The sequence below is a fragment of the Apiospora kogelbergensis genome, assembly GCF_038363985.1.
Source record: "Apiospora kogelbergensis strain CBS 113332 chromosome Unknown utg000001l_segment0_segment0, whole genome shotgun sequence".
NCBI lineage: Eukaryota > Fungi > Ascomycota > Sordariomycetes > Amphisphaeriales > Apiosporaceae > Apiospora > Apiospora kogelbergensis.
Window position 1 is genome coordinate 3,274,512 of NW_027117418.1, and position 15,636 is coordinate 3,290,147.

At 55.0% G+C, this 15,636-nt stretch overlaps 6 protein-coding genes across 6 annotated transcripts; 4 read left to right on the plus strand and 2 right to left on the minus strand.

Annotated features, from left to right (window-relative positions):
• Positions 1-1,097: 1,097 nt before the first annotated feature.
• Positions 1,098-1,322, plus strand: PG998_001030 (uncharacterized protein; the record flags this gene model as incomplete). Its single annotated transcript, XM_066867848.1, has 1 exon — positions 1,098-1,322. One exon carries the CDS (start codon positions 1,098-1,100, stop codon positions 1,320-1,322), a length of 225 nt encoding a protein of 74 aa, XP_066736263.1.
• A 751-nt stretch (positions 1,323-2,073) lies between these two features.
• Positions 2,074-3,432, plus strand: PG998_001031 (uncharacterized protein; the record flags this gene model as incomplete). The annotated part of the gene is made up of 1 exon (XM_066867849.1): positions 2,074-3,432. One exon carries the CDS (start codon positions 2,074-2,076, stop codon positions 3,430-3,432), a length of 1,359 nt encoding a protein of 452 aa, XP_066736264.1.
• Positions 3,433-4,378: 946 nt separating this feature from the next.
• On the minus strand, positions 4,379-7,087 carry PG998_001032 (sulfate permease; the record flags this gene model as incomplete). Its single annotated transcript, XM_066867850.1, has 3 exons — positions 4,379-6,544; positions 6,655-6,752; positions 6,808-7,087. 3 exons carry the CDS (start codon positions 7,085-7,087, stop codon positions 4,379-4,381), a joined length of 2,544 nt encoding a protein of 847 aa, XP_066736265.1.
• A 3,035-nt stretch (positions 7,088-10,122) lies between these two features.
• PG998_001033 (mitotic check point protein (Bub2)) lies at positions 10,123-11,722 on the plus strand (the record flags this gene model as incomplete). The annotated part of the gene is made up of 4 exons (XM_066867851.1): positions 10,123-10,511; positions 10,532-10,583; positions 10,679-11,490; positions 11,599-11,722. The coding sequence occupies 4 exons, from the start codon at positions 10,123-10,125 to the stop codon at positions 11,720-11,722; spliced, it is 1,377 nt and encodes a 458-aa protein (XP_066736266.1).
• Positions 11,723-12,575: 853 nt separating this feature from the next.
• Positions 12,576-13,378, plus strand: PG998_001034 (uncharacterized protein; the record flags this gene model as incomplete). The annotated part of the gene is made up of 3 exons (XM_066867852.1): positions 12,576-12,743; positions 12,801-12,875; positions 12,917-13,378. 3 exons carry the CDS (start codon positions 12,576-12,578, stop codon positions 13,376-13,378), a joined length of 705 nt encoding a protein of 234 aa, XP_066736267.1.
• Positions 13,379-13,541: 163 nt separating this feature from the next.
• On the minus strand, positions 13,542-14,960 carry PG998_001035 (uncharacterized protein; the record flags this gene model as incomplete). The annotated part of the gene is made up of 1 exon (XM_066867853.1): positions 13,542-14,960. One exon carries the CDS (start codon positions 14,958-14,960, stop codon positions 13,542-13,544), a length of 1,419 nt encoding a protein of 472 aa, XP_066736268.1.
• Between the last annotated feature and the right edge of the window lie 676 nt (positions 14,961-15,636).

The following is a 15,636-nucleotide window of genomic DNA, read 5'->3' on the forward strand; positions in this document are numbered from 1 at the left end:
AAGCTAACAACTAAATGTCCAATGTACAATTATTTCTGTTCACCTGCAATATCCTGAGGTCTCGGAGATGCTCTTGCTTCTGTGATTGTATCAGTCTATCTGGGTTGATCTGCGTGCTATGCAAGGTCGAACCGCACTCAAGTGCAACCGCTTGTCCCAGGGCTATCCATGTAGCCGTGACAAATAAGTATCAGCAAATATCGCCACCTCGCGCATCTCGACTTGGGCGGCAGTAAACGGCAAAAAAGGACGGCCATCTCAAGCTACTTGTTGTGAATGCCTTCTGAGAGTCCCAACGTCGCTGCAGCGCCAGGAACAGCCGCAAGTTTCGTAGGCGAAACATGTTCTCCAATCCGTAATAGATCTTCTAAGTCGCATCCGTCCGGTTCTCTCCCATCTCTCTTTTGCCCCCTCAAGTCTAATTTTTATACCGATCCGCTTCGCCAATTTAGTTGATTAGCCCCCTAAGGATGAACCCCCAACTTGGCGGGGTGAAGGTCTTCCTTCAGACATGTTGCTGGAAGTTGCAGCCCGGCTGTGAGGCTAAATACAGTTCCTCTCGCAAACAACTGGAGACTGACTATACATCAATATGAGTTAGCTATATTTTCAACGGGCTTAAAGTGGTTAAATATGTTGAATATGCCTTGGCGTGGAGAAGTCCTTGGAGGCGGGTCTCTCTGGCCGATCCTGGCCTCCTGGCCTGGCCTGGGCCCATGGGTCATCCGTCCCATTCTGAAGACAAACATAGACTGTCTGTCAGCTGGCCGCCCCGAAGGCCAGCGATATGGCATAAGCTCGTTGGAAATGCCACGGTCTGAGTCGACAGCACTACGGCTCGGGGCTGCTGTTGGGACACCATCCCGATATCGCCTCAGCTACCTCATGTTCAACATAAGAAGCTCTGTGGCCATGCCATGAGTCACGGGCGCCTAAGCAATAACTTGGCCGAGGACTTGCTAGCAAATCAGAACTCGAGTGCAAGATAGGATCCCACGAATACAACATGTCGACGTCGTTGTGCAGCCAATCGGAGACGAGATGTCCTAGTAGGGCTGGAATGGGCAGGGGTGTCAAAGAACTTGGTCCATCTCGTTATGGGCAATCTGCAAACGTCAGGGGGGCCGATCCGTCATGGTAGCCTTCGGGAAGCTCTGAGGTCTCGTCGGAGGTTTCAGCAGGACCCCCTTGATCGGGTCGCCTTGCCCATCCACTCTTTCCAGAACGACGAGGATGTCGAGGGAGACCAAGCCCTCGAGGCGCTGATTGGAGAGGCAGGAAACGGCCGGGACTCAGCCTCGGGCAGCAAGCAGGACATGTGAGCAGGAAACAACAGGGAAAAGGGCAATGGCAGGAGCGGGCCGAAAGAATGCTGCTCGTCGTTGGAGGGCTCCAACAGGTGTTGTTGATGCGCTTGAGGTTGAGGGGGAGTAAAAGCCTCGCTGGGCCGCCAAAACGGGCCGCGCCAAAACGGGGTAGGGGCGGCCGTCTGGGGCGGCCATCAGTGGCTTGGGGGCCGCAAATGAAGGCCTTTTGGACGCAACTAGCAACAACCGGCTGCTCCAAACCAGCAGGGGCCGCATTGCTCGAGGCCCACGACCTTTATATCCTTCATCCGCCCTGTTCGGCCTCCCGCCCAAGGCAGACACACAAGAGGGCTCCAGTTGCAATGCCGCGTCTAGTCGCTTACCCGCCAATCACCGTCGCCGCCGCCGTCGCCGTCGAAGGGCGCAGGGGCGCTGCTGCAGGGCTGGACGCTGGACGCTGGACGCGGGACGTCGAACGCTGAACCCGTCCGTCGCTGTCGCCAACACCGCATCTCGACTTATTCCTCCTGGCTCCATCATCGCAACCTCACTGCCATGTCCTCAACAGCACACCTCCAGAATACAACCCTCCCTTTTTGGGGGGTTGACTCATCGGCCCATAGTACATGCTGGGCCTGCCGCTCCCATCTTGGAGATATGTAGTATATATATATATATATATATGTATATATAGCGTTTCGGGTGCCCCCCATAGCCGTCAGACAGACTTCCTTCTGAGACATTGAGCATCAATCACTGCTTCCTCATGAGTCCACCGTCGCCGACCGAACGCTTCAGTCAGCTTTCCATCGAGAGTATGCCGCCCACCACCCGCAGTCGGAGCCGCATCCAAGACCCGGACGAATCAGCCACCGAGTCCGACCACGACTCGGTCGAGCCCGGCTGCAACTCGGATGACTCCATCACCTTCCCTTCCGGACTGTCCTATTCCGTGGATGAACTTGACGAGGCCACGCAAGAGGAAGTCGCCGAGATGATGAATCGAGACCCACCTAGGTGTATCTTACAGGGTTGCAAAGCACGAGACGACTTCATCGTCTTCCAAGTTGCCGAACTTGTGCAGCACTCGGTTCGGGCCATCCAGCCTGGCATCCCCACCTCTTTGCCCCATTGCTCCTGTGATGAGAAACGCCCGTGCCGTCACATGCTCTGGCTATACGACCAGATCACAAACCAGCTGGAGCCAACACATAGGAAGACGCTCACTCTGACGGCCGGAGGCTATCCTAGCGAGCTGGGCAACATCTACGACAAGATCAACGAGTTCCACCTCGATATGCTGGCCGAAGCTCTGCACTCGCAGATGGACACCGACGAGGACAATCCTGTCAATCCACATCGCGTCCAGAGTATAAGGGAGATGATGGCCTCGCTCAATGCCGCTCCAGCCGACGGCTACCGACCTGATCTCTTCGCCAACCCCACCAGGGGCAAAAGGGTTATCAAGACCGGGGATCTGGAGGGCACCATCTTCCGCATGCTGCTTCGAAACGACTCATTCTTCCAGTACTTCAGGTCTTCTCTGAGGTATGACGAGGTTCTCCGAAGCCCATTAAGGAAGCTACAGTGGCGGGCGGAGACGGCAATCGCCAAATTCGACGCTTTTAGTTTGGCACCGGCTCAGCCGTCTCATGATAGAGTCAAAGATGCCGAGTGGTGTGCTGGGCACCTATTAGATGTTGATAGGCAGATCAACTCCATCACCCAACACACCGATCGCCCCCTCAGCGACGGGGAGCGCCACGAAATCATCAGGTTCCTGATTCATATGGTTCAAGAGGTCGTCCATCGCAACACAGGCGTGCATTTGGATTACCAGGCCAAGGCCAAGCGGAACCTCTACTTTGCTCTGCTCGGCAATAGAGACCGTGACTTCGTCACCGGCACCTTGGAGTCGATCCCATCTCATGATATCTTTCCCTTCACTGCCGACATCAGCAGTATAATCGACACACTTGGCCGGCTTGAGTACGGTGTGCCCATCACATACATGGGAAAGCTGCGCAGAGTTGTCAAGAATGCCCGGCGCACCAACACCAGCAGCCCGAGCGGCGCAAAGCGGCCATCAGGAGGACAAGACAGTCGAGCCAAGCGAATGAAGTAGACGCTCGCGGGCCACATGCGAAGTCGCCGAATGGTCGTCTCGTGCGAAAACCAAGTCTCGGAAAAGCTGGTTCTTGACCCGGGGATACGGTTCACTTCTTCTGTCGATATTTTTCGTCACTATTAGCTCCGCCTCTACCCATCTCACCGCCTCCTACTATTTCCATAATGCCCTTCTTATCACACCTTTTGTTAGAAGTCTTCTGGAAGCCTTCTTTCTGCGTTTTCTTTTCCGTCTCCTTACACCCACTGTATTCCACTTGTACACCAAAACATATCAGATGGACACTGGCTGCTCCCATCAAACATCACCACAAGAAACAAAAGAAAAACTTCAAGACTGTATTAGGAAACTAGGGCGGCTAGGGCAACCTACTATCCAGATAGATAGAATCATTCACATGCTTTTGTACAAGACCTCGAGGGTCGAGTCCCCTGCTGTCATCATCCTTCTCATCATTATTATCAGTGCTACGCGAACATATCATATCACGTTGTAGAAGGTAACATGTTCTACTGACATTCCAAACTATCAAATGCGCGCGCGACATCGCCAGTCGCAGGTATATCCCATCCAACACTGCGTCTCCAGTCCAATCCATTCGTTCAAGCAGTTTCTTGCACAGAGCATAAATAAAAGAGGATGATGTGCCAAATACCCAACCGGGACACCTTGCAAGACCACCATCATCTGAGCCCCAGTTTCCCTTCCCATGATCGATAACCATACACACCACGCCATGCTAATACTATACGAATATATGTATATATATATCTGGGCCTAGCCCATCCTGCCTTCTTAGCCAAGAAGGAGGGATCAGACGCACAACTACCCGAAAAGAAATCAAGTCATATCTTCGTCAAACCGAATCGACATCAGAAGTAAGCAAAATGTGTCGTCTCATTTGTGCATTAGTAATACACGTCCGCCTGTAATGGCGGCGGTATTACTCTATTATCGGCCCATCCAACTGCTGGTGCGGCTGCGGGTGCTGCGGCGCCGACGCCGCCTGGTTGCGCGCCTCGACGTTGGCGATGGCGCTCTGCAGCGCGCTCGTCAGGTCGATGTGGAACAGCGGGCGGTTGAGGCCGTGGATGGCGACGCGGCGGGGCGTGCGGGGCGACGAGCCGCTGCTGTGGCTGGCGGCGCCCGCGGGCCGCACCTTGGTGTTGTCGTACGAGCCGCTGTCGTTGGAGGAGGAGCTCGTCTTGCCAGGCAGGGGCTCGGCCTGGCCGCGCTCGATGGCGTCGATGTCCAAGCCGTCGTTGCCGCCGGCTTGCTTGGTGGACCGTCGGCGGTGCAGAGCTGAAATCTCCTTCTCGTTTTCGGCGCGCTCGGCCTGGGCGGCCGCCGACGAGTCGCCGCCGATCTCGGCGACGCTGAAGATGGGCTGCCAGCGGTGGTGGAGGCCGTCAGCGCGCTCGGTCGGGTAGCCGAAGCCGGCCGAGACGAGGGCGCGCTTGGTCCAGCGATTCGTAATGCAGGCGATGTGCCAGTCTACCACCTCGGGCGTCGTGTAGCGATCGAGCTGGTTGCGTACGTCGATCAGCTGCTGCACCGCCGTCACGTCCACGTTGTTCACCGAGCTAAAGTCGAGGATGACAGCCTTGAGCGTCGGGAGATCGAGGTTCTCCACATGGCCTTTCTTGGGGCCCGGGTCATTCCAGGGTCGATCTCCTGGGCGAGCGAAGCTGTCCGTCTGCGTCCGCCTGGTGTTGGCGAAGATGTGCGCAGTGAGATGCTCCAGGGTGTGGCCGGCGTTCGGGTAGTTGAAGCCTTCGGAGAAGCGGTAGATGAAGACGCCGGGATGGGGGCTGGCAACATTGACCTCGGGGTTGGTGCCATCTCGGTGGTCCACGGGAATGAAGACGTTTCGCGTAGGGGGGGACAGGCTCTTGTCCTTGTCGGCCTGCTCGAAGGTTCCGTAGTCTCCAACGACCTTGCTATCGTGGCCGATGATGTTGTCGCCGATGACAGAGTGGACCTGAACCCGACCGAGGAAGCGACCTTGAGTCCGCAGCACGCGGAAGAGATAAATGGCAAAGGCAAAAGCGATAGTGGTGTAAATGCCAGTCTCGATGGTGGTGAAGACGGTGACGATAACACCGGTGAAGAAAATGATGACCTCCCAAGGCGACACACGCCAGAATCGATAGACAGTATTGGGCGGCGTGATGAGATCGCCCACAGCATGGATGATGACGGCCGATAGCGAGGACGATGGTATGTAAAAGAAAACCGCGGGAAGGGCGTAAATAGCGAGCAAAACGACGCAAGCTGTGATGACACCGGCAAAAGGTGTACGTACGCCGGCCTTCGACTTGATGGCTGTGCGACTGAATGAGCCGGTGGCAGCGAATCCGCCCAGGAAAGGACCAACGCAGTTCGTAACCCCAATAGCCACCATTTCCTGTGAAGGGTTGATCGTGTAGTTGTTAACTCTGCCGAACGATTTCGAGATGGCAATATGCTCGATCAGGAGTACGATGATGGCAGCTGGCAAGTCCGAGACGAATGATCCGATGATCTCAGCATTCACTGTGGGCACCTTCGCGTGCTGGAAACCCCGCGGGACGGTGCCCAGGATCTTGAACTTGGGATCCTTTCGGTGGTGCATGTTGACAAGCCAGCTGATCATGGTGTACAGCAGGATGACGAAGACGGTTCGCAGTGTCGAGATGAAGAACCACATCTTTTGACGGGACGGGTTCTTCTTGGCCGCAAATCCGCATCCGATACGGATAATGTACAGCATCGCCAGTGCCGTCAGCCCCATGGCCGCGTCGAGCTTCGTGTTGGGGAGACCTTTCAAGGTGTTAATGATGACTAAGTAAGTTGCATCTCTAGTTGAGAAGCCTTCGATACCCATCATGGTGGGAATTTGGCCAGCTGCGATGTTGATGGCGGATCCTGTCATGAACGCTGCCAACGATACCAAGGGAATGATTTCCACGATCCACCCCCAGCGAAGCAGACCTATGAAGAGCACCACCGCGCCTGCGATGATGGCCAGAGCCTGGGCGATGACCCACGGCTCGTCCTTGTATTGAGGAAACTTATCGATAGCCCGGAGTACGACGTTACCGGAAACAGTGGACATGACAGCAACAGGCTGTCAGAGAAGGTTAGCAAGACTGTTATGGATGAGAGAATTGCCTGAGGCTTATACTCACGCCAATCGTGATATCTTTGGACGTCGCGAAAAACCAGTAAATCAGAAACCCCCATGAAGGAGGAGTATAGGCCGAATTCGACGGGGAGTTGTGCAAGTTTGGCATAAGCCATTCCCTGCGGAACAACGACAGCCCCGATTGTGATACCTATGTTTAAGTCAGTTTCTTTCGCTGTCCTTCCAACCACGAAGTGAGCACGAACCTGCTACCAGATCACCAAGAAGCCATTGTACGTTGTAGAAGCCGATCCAGGACAGGAATGGGAATAGTGACTTGATGTAGGCGAAGACTTCATCGCCTGTGGGCACAAGCTCGGATAGCCACTCTACCGAAGTAGGTTGATCTTCGACAAAGGAATCTGTTGTTTGGATGGAGAATACCGATTCTCCCCTGGTGACATCGTCTCGCTCTCTCTCGGGCGCGTCAAGCTTAATGCCCAGGACCTTGGCCAGACCGTGGCCTATACTTGCGCGTGAAGGCATGGTGGAGTATTCGAGTACCTGCTACGTGGAAGTGAAGCACAAGAACAGAACACCTTCTCTCCGCCGAAAAGATTGGGGGAGGGGGATGCCGCGTGTCTTTATGCTGCAACACGCGAGGCCCCAGCTGTTCTGAGCTGGAATAGGTCCTTGGGGAAACCGTCCAGGGTCGAAGTGATGATGTCCCGATCTGGAATGAAACAACTAGTCGACCCGGGTGTGTGGTCGATAGTGCCACACGTGTGGCTTGGGGAGGGGACAAGGAAACTTGGTGAGCTTCTCTGTATGGGTGCAGATACCGGGAGCAGGATTGCTGACCAGGCGCAATGAGACGAGATGCAGATGCAGCCAGACCAGACTAGACACAGCTGAGCCAAGCTGAGGTATCAGGATGGGATGATGGCGGCAAGCTCGTTGCTTCTTCCGACGAGGATCACCTAGACCTCAATGGATGCCGAAGAGGCTTGGAAGACGTGATGCGACCTTCCGGTATGAGCACAGCAGTAGCGCGGAAGACGCAATAGCACGTGCTATACAAGCTGAGAGACGAGAGGTCGAGAGCCGATGGGTGTCTCTGCAGCTGCACTAAGCACTATAACGAGACGCCAGAAGTCGAAATATAGGCGTGGCTTGGGCCGAGACTTGAACAGAGTGCACTCCCGGGACGGGGAAGGGCGAGAATATATTGCGAAGATGCTTCGAGTTCTTGACCCGAAGAACTAGACAAGGTTTCCCAAGCGACTCGTAAGCTTCTTGGTATTGTTGGTGCTTTGGCTGTTGTGGCGGGCAGCCAGGAGAAGCTGAAGCTGATTGGTCCGTCACAACTAAAACAAGAAGATGGCCCACGACTTGACCAACTTAGAGACAGGAGGCTCGACTCTGTTCTGCTTTGACGATGTCGTATGATACAACCCCCGTGTCGTTTATTGTTCAAGACAGGACAGTAGGGGGGAAATGTCGTCGAGGGAACGTACGGGGTAAAGAATCACACAACCAAGTCGCGCCGGCAGCTTACTTTTCCAAACTGTGCATATACTGGATGGAGGCTTGTGCAGTGCTATACCGAATACCCCGTACCAAGGAGGGCGAGTTCCCACAGTTCGGTGTTACCCACCCCTGTAGGATTGAACAATGGATAATAATAATGGTTCGCTGGATGTCAGAGACTGCCCATTGCGCAATCGCATGCCCTTACAAATCCCACGGCCAAGGCTTAGTGGCTGTAGTAGTCCAGGTAGCCCTCTCCCAAGAAAGTAGTATATCTCTCAGCAGCCGACAAACCTGACATTGAACGGGGCAAGGGGGCGCCGGAGCTGCCCCATTAGAAACGACGTACACAAAGGGACGCAGGACGTGTGATAGAGGCAGACGGCAATTGGTTGGGGCGGCCAAACCATCAAACGCCCCGGCCAGCCGGCCAGCCAGCCAGCGAAGTGCAGCTCTCGAGGCACAAGCACAAGGGGAGGAGGAATCGATATCCGACAAGATATGGATCCCTGGCGTCGGGTGCAATGGGGAACCCATCCAGGTTAGATCAATATCTCGTCATGTCACCATGACGGCTCGGAGACCATTTCGCGAATGGAAGAAGATACGAGACAGTGCTCGAGGATAGACCGTGGGGTGGTGGGTGGCAGGTGGCAGGTGGCAGGTGGTCTGGAGGCGGCTCCGATTCTCTCCCAGTCTCAGCAACCTTTTCTTCTTCTCTCTGTCTTTCCGAGTGGACAGCATCGCTGATCGTCGACAAGCCGTGCCTTGGACACAGGGCGACATTACATAGTTGATTCGGTACGTACATGGTCGCTTGCCTGTTCCGGGGATGGACATTGCCTAGTTCCGCATCCGCCCTGGAGGCGAGGTGGGTGAAGGAGCGACAGGGCGGCTTCCCGAACTTGAGGTGGCACCTCAAACGGGCGGGGCCACGGGCCATCTCCTGATCCAAGCGTGATGTCGCAAGAAAAATGCAAATGATGCCATCGACTAATACATGATACCAGCATGATGCTATGCTCAGTCCAGCACTCAGTCCAGTACCCAGTCTACGTGGTAGCGTGCCCCCCTCCTGCAGCCCAAACCAAGGCCCGCCGTGACGTGCTGCTCTGCTTTCATTTGCCTTTTGCGCTGTTCCCAGGTGGGTGGCTCGCCGAACGCCCCATCGAGCGATGAGCGTATGAGCCTGTCAAGTAGTCGTTCGAAATCGCCAGCCCGGTGCTGCCACTCTTGCATGTGTGTGGCCAGATCAGCTAACAAGTATTTGTATATGTACGTGTAACGCCTCCTCTCATGCTCAGAAAATCTCTATCAGCTCCACCCGTCTAGCCCCGGAACTAGATTGGTAAGGCGATCTCTAATATAGATCTGTTCCGCAAGTCACCAGGGGAAAATCACGGCAGGCAGCACAGGCAGCAGGTGGCAGGGGGAGAGAGCCATGAAAGAATTGCGCCGGGCCATCTCGATCGTGGCCGTTGCGGCAATCTTTGCCGGGAGCCCGCGACCTCTTCTGCTCGTTGCTGCTTTGGCCAAGGACAAGAGCCTCTTATTCGACAGAACACACGGCCAGGGCCGATCAACAATATGCTAAATCAGGAATAGGGCCGCCGCACGCACGAGGTAAGAACCAGAAAAAGACGGCCTTGGGGCGCTTGCCTGGTCAACCCCAGTTTGGGTTGTCTTTTTCCCAATACCATGTGAGAGGCCTACTAGAACTTGCTTAACCACATCGCAAGACAAGTTGGGGATGTAGGCATGCGAATTGACGTCGGCCAACACGAAAAGGCGCGTCGGGTTGGGGTTGGGGTAGATAGGAAGAAGGAGAAAGGGCAAGACAAGGCCCGTCCGTGTAAACATAACAGGTCCTACCTAGCCGGCCAACCAGGTTGCTAGCTTCCAGCCTCCCACTTTCACACACACACACACACGCACACACATACAGAGCGAAAGAGACACGGTAGATTCAGGGTGTGCCCAACGACGACATGTCTTGAAATGACCAGTGACACCCCCCATAGTCCGCCCCCGCCTCGACTCCCAATTGCAACATGCCGAGCCCAACTCGAGATTCCATCCCGACCCTGGCGCCGCATCTGGCGACCGAGATCAGCGCCCCGCCGTCGCCGCGCACACATCGTGCTCTGCGCAAGTTGCAGTCGGCGCACAACCTGGGCGCAGCCGCGCGAACCACGGCGCAACCATCGCTCATTTCCCAGCAGCGCCTGCTTCATCAGGAGCGCAATGCCTCCCCCACGCGCAAGCAGGCCTCTACCCGATCCCCGCAACGAAACCGCGCCAACAGCGATGCCGCTTCGCCAGGAAACCTCCAACCCGCCATGTCACTCCATCGAAAACGATCAGCCCTGAGCAGGACCTCGGCTGCTGCCGATAGCATGTCGCTGGAGCGCCTCATCCGTGATGGCCCCCGGATGGGGACGTGAAGGGCGCATTGGAGAGCACGCGTCTGAAAGTCTTGGACCAGGGCATCAAGGCCGATACCGATGGCATGGTAAGACTATCCTAAGCTCCAAGTCTGTTCTGCGCTTTTACTTGCCTTCGCATTGGGCTTGGCCACATTGTGCTAAACAACACGTCAACCATCAGTCTTCGGTCCGTATCTATGTTTGGCTGATCCTTCTCGATGCCCCGGTTATGGGAACGGACGAGTATCTGTCCCTCATCCACCGCGGCGCGTCGCCTGCCTACTCCAAGATCCGTAACGATACCTTTCGAACCTTGACCACCGATCCCCTTTTCCGCCGGCGCGTCAGCGAGGCCAGCTTGATCCGCCTTCTCAACGCCATTGCCTGGAAGATGCACGACTCGCAGGAGGTGCGCCGGCCCACCAGCAGCCGCCAATCCCTGCCCGCCGCCGACAGCCGCCCCGGGAGCCGACCCGGCAGTTCCCGCACCGATATATCCATGACGTCGGCCTCGTCGCCGGCCGGGCGCGCCGGCCGTTCGCGCGCCCTGACCCTGACCGACAGCTCCGAGACCAGTGTTGCCGAGTACTCGTCAGGCGGCACCTACGTGCAGGGCATGAACGTGCTGGCCGCGCCCTTCCTGTACGCGGCCCGCAGCGAGGCCGAGGCCTTTGTAGCTTTCCACCGCCTGCTCACCAAGGAGTGCCCCGCCTACATCCGTGGCGCCATGGTCGGTGTGCACAAGGGCCTCGCGCTCGTCGACAAGGTCCTCGCCATTGTCGACGCCCGCCTGCACATCTACCTTGTGTCCAAAGGTCTGTCGGCCGAGATCTATGCCTTTCCGTCGGTTCTGACGTTGTGCGCTTGCACGCCGCCGCTGCCCGAGGTACTGCGATTGTGGGATTTTCTGTTCGCCTACGGACCGCATCTCAACATCCTGTGCATCGTCGCCCAACTCATCATCATGCGTAACGACCTGCTTGGCTCTAACAAGTAAGTCGTTGCCTATGCTAGTTCTTCTTTTCTTCTTCTACTTGACACATGATTTGGCGCACATCAAAACCTGACGGATGCGCTTGCACTAACGTGTGGCATATACAGCCCAAACAAACTTTTGCGGTCTTTCCCGTCCTTGCACGCAGACCAGATCAAACGGACAGCGTTAGCTATCGTCAAGATGATACCCGATGACATTTACGCCGAGATCGTAACCCACGCTCTATAAGAGAGAAAATTTACATGCGCAAGCCTGTGAGGGCCTTATGATTGATGATGAAAACAAACACGAGAGTTCCGAGAAAGGAGGCTCAGCTTACGCGATTACAGGGCAAGGAGGACATAGGTGGGGAAAAAGATCGACGGTGGCAGTCTATAGTGTACCATATTGTGATTTTGCATTGCCGCCGGTTCGCATTCAAGGGATTCGGTTTTATTTGGGGGTCAAACGAGGGAGGGCTATGATGATCGCTAATGAATGACTTGACGAGGTATATGTGTGTACCACGACTGGGTAATGAATAGGGGGACGGACAGGAACAACTGGGTACATATCAAATTCTCGAGCTGCGTGTCTCCCTTGATATAAATAATAATACATGTATCGATAGTCTTGGTACGGATTGCCTTTCTATTGCCGCTGTTGGAGTAAAGGGATTCTAATATTGGTTTCGAAGTAAGACATACAGAGTGCCTCTTTCCACCACCCCTCAAGGGGTAAAATATTCAAACATCGTAACAATACGGGCTCGTTCCTTTCGCAGGGATATGCGACGGCCCCGTATGGAAGGAAGAACACGATGTAGTGAAGGGCCTTTTGGATATATAATGTCATAAATAGCCACCTGCCTTTTCTTGACATTTGGGTTTTCTATATAGCTTCTATCTCTATCCACTCCTTTGTATACATATGCTTTTTGGGTGTATAACCTAGCCTTCTAGATCGCGAGCTCTATCGCTGAACAACACTCTTTTCTAGGGAACCCAACCGAATAGCAAAACCCCCGTCTACGAGTACTGGTTGTACCAGCCCAGTCGACTCCCCACGAACCATGATGCATCTTCTGAGAGCTATATCCATTATGCAGTCTATGAATGGGCTAGTAGCTGCCATGGAGAAGTATATGCCGCTGCCCAACGCCACGCTCTATCAGAGACAGTTGTTAAGCTGCGATAAAACCTACGGCGCCGGTGCGCAGAACTGCGGCGGAGAAAGCAGCCGGTTCTGCTTCAAACCAAACATTGGACAGGTTCGTCCGTCACTGCGTAACCGATGCGAAAGTGCCCATAGTTGACACAGAATTTAGACTTGCTGCCCTGACAAGGGATACTGCGACAAGGGCTTCTATTGTGCGCCCGTAGCGAAATATTGTTGCGCCGAGGTGAGACCAAGGTTCAAACCGTCCACTTGATGGCCTGATAGTTGCTCACTCACCGATCCTCACAGGGCGAAGATCTGGTGACATGTGCTCGCAACGCCGGTTTCGTACTACCAGCATCGATGGCATGCTCGATTACAGGAGCTATTAGTACCAGCCCAGCTATAATCACGTCAATAACCCAGTTCATACCGCAGACTTCAACGGGTATTCCTCCCAACTCTGGCGCCGCAACCGCGTCGAATGAAGCAAGTGTGCAGATCTTGGGTGACGGCTCGACGACATTCGCTGGCCCGCCTCGAAATAGTGGTTTTACAGTGACAAGCGTTGCAGTGGATGCTGGCACCTTCGTTGTCCCAAGCGCCACCGCGGTCTTCAACGACACCACTCCTCCAACTGTCCAGGTATCCGCGGCGAAAAAGCATGGAATCACGTCCGGAGTTTGGGCTGTAGGGTGTGTAATGGTGACCTGGGTTGCTCTCGGTGGCGCTCGAATCGCAGCCTAACATCTCCGCGGGGCCCGTGATAACATACTTGCGATATCAAAATAGGAACTGATTGGACAATGGCGAATTAATGGAACTTCATTTGTACCCCATAAATTCAAACCCAAGCAGCTCACCGCTATTGGTAAAAATTTCGTGATCTTCTCCAATCTCGTTGTCTTCATCAGTAAGCAGGGCAGCCTTCTTGGGCACGCTGAAAGGCACCAGCGAAGAAATCCTGCATCGCGACATAGTGATACAGAATCCCTCCGAGTACGGCAACGTGCCACAGGTTGTGGGCGTTTCCAAAGTAATCGAAAGCTCCGGGGCACCAGCGTTCTGGGACCTTGCTTGCGTAGATGCAAGCACCCAGGACGTAAACACTGAGAGATTTGACCAGGTTGGAACCGGTGTAGAACTCCCAAGCCCACTCTGGTCCTCTGGTAAGTATGATCTGAAATACGGGTAGGAAGCCCGTAGCGCCAAGTCCAACAAAGAAGCCAACACGCAACCACGCCATGTCGGATCTGTTAAAAAAGGGGTGCCACGGCATGACGACACCTAGGATTCCAAGAGCACCGGTAGCCACGATATACGTCCAGCGACTGATCGGTTCACAGTAAAAAGCCGTGTACTCGGTTGTCATGATCGACGCGGCGATCAGTAGGGCGATGCCCGTATAATCAACACAGGCGAAACGCTCGAGTAATGTTTGGTCCGCGACACAGTTCATCGTATGCCAAATCGTACTGCAAACAAGGCATTTGCAAGCCGCAAAGAAGAAAAGTGCCGCGATGAAGACATCTGTGTTGGAGCTGAGGGAGAAGTTGGGCGACGTCGGGTAGAAGTAAAAGGCGATGGCAAGGACCAGGATGAGACCTAGCGCATGAGTCCAGATATTGACGCTCTCGTTGGAGAAATTGAACATAGAGCGAACACAGCCCAGCTTGGTTTCGCTGAAGCGGTATCCCTTTAAGATGTGAGGGTTCACCCTCCACGGGACTGGGAGTTCTTCGTATTTCAGAAGGCCATGCCTCGCACGCGCAACGGCATGTTGCACATGCTCTTCCACGGACCCGGCCGCACGCTTTGCTCTCTCGATGCCTTCGTCGACCACACCTCGCGCCCGCTCGAGCCCCTCATCGACAACGCGACGCCCTTCATCCATCAGACTGCCCGCGGCCCCGGCGGCGTTAGCCAGTCCTTTGTCTCGAAACTTCAGCGCGCGTGTTTCGTAATCGGTGAGCATGGTGTCCATCAGTTCGATGCCGACTTTGGCTTTCTCGTTTACCGACTCGGCTGCCGCCATTGCTTCGTGGTACCTGGCATCTAACGTCTCGACCATGACCTGCAATCTCTTCCGGCCGGCGCCAATCACCTCTTCCGAGACATGGGAACATCTTGCACGTACGGTGTGCAGTGTTGCATAGGCTCTCGATATACTTCCGTCGAATGTGCCCTCCCCAAAGCTTTCTAGATACTCCAAGCGTCGTTCCAGTTCAGAGAGGAACAGGTCGACCTGGCCAAAGTCAGCAATCGAGCGAGTGCACTTATACCAAAAGGATCCACCAACCTTGAGTAGCAACCCCTCCTCGCCATCCATGATGTGATTGACAATCGACTTGCGCCTCGGAATAAAGAACGAATGCCGTCTACGTTGACGCGGCGCGACTTCCCCGGAGGAGAGGGCAGAAGACGTAGCCTCGGTTGATTCCTCAGAAGCGCCTAAAGCGAAGCTCGATGTGCATGCCATAGTGGTGGAAGGCGTGAGATGCGCGCGGGGAAGCGCAACAGTCGTGGCGCAACCGTCGTTCTTTTGTATCAAAGGGCCAAGACGGAGTATGCGGTCACCGAGGCGGGCAGACCAGCCCAATGCAGAGAGGATGCGGAGTTTGTATGGAGGTCAGGTCTAGTCTTGTGCCGCAATGCCGATGGATTTGTGCCGGCGAGACTGGCCAGTTAGGATTCTGCGACAGGGCAAAGGGTGCTTGGTTTCTTATGACGACGCCAGGCTTGCGGGAGAAGGCAAAAGGAAAGACAAAAGCAACAAACGGGTCGTCGCCCTGATTCACATGCATAAGGCAGGGCAATCCATAACAAGCCCAAGCACCACCTGCTGGGAAGGCGAGGGCCGATTGGTTGGCGGGGGGCAAACTATCTCAGTGTATCTTAGTGGGGTCTCGGAGGTGTCGGATTCGAACTCAACAAAAATCAATGCGGTCGGTGAGTTGTTCGTTTCGAGGAAGCAATGCCGCGTCTACAGAGACCTGCAAGCATGA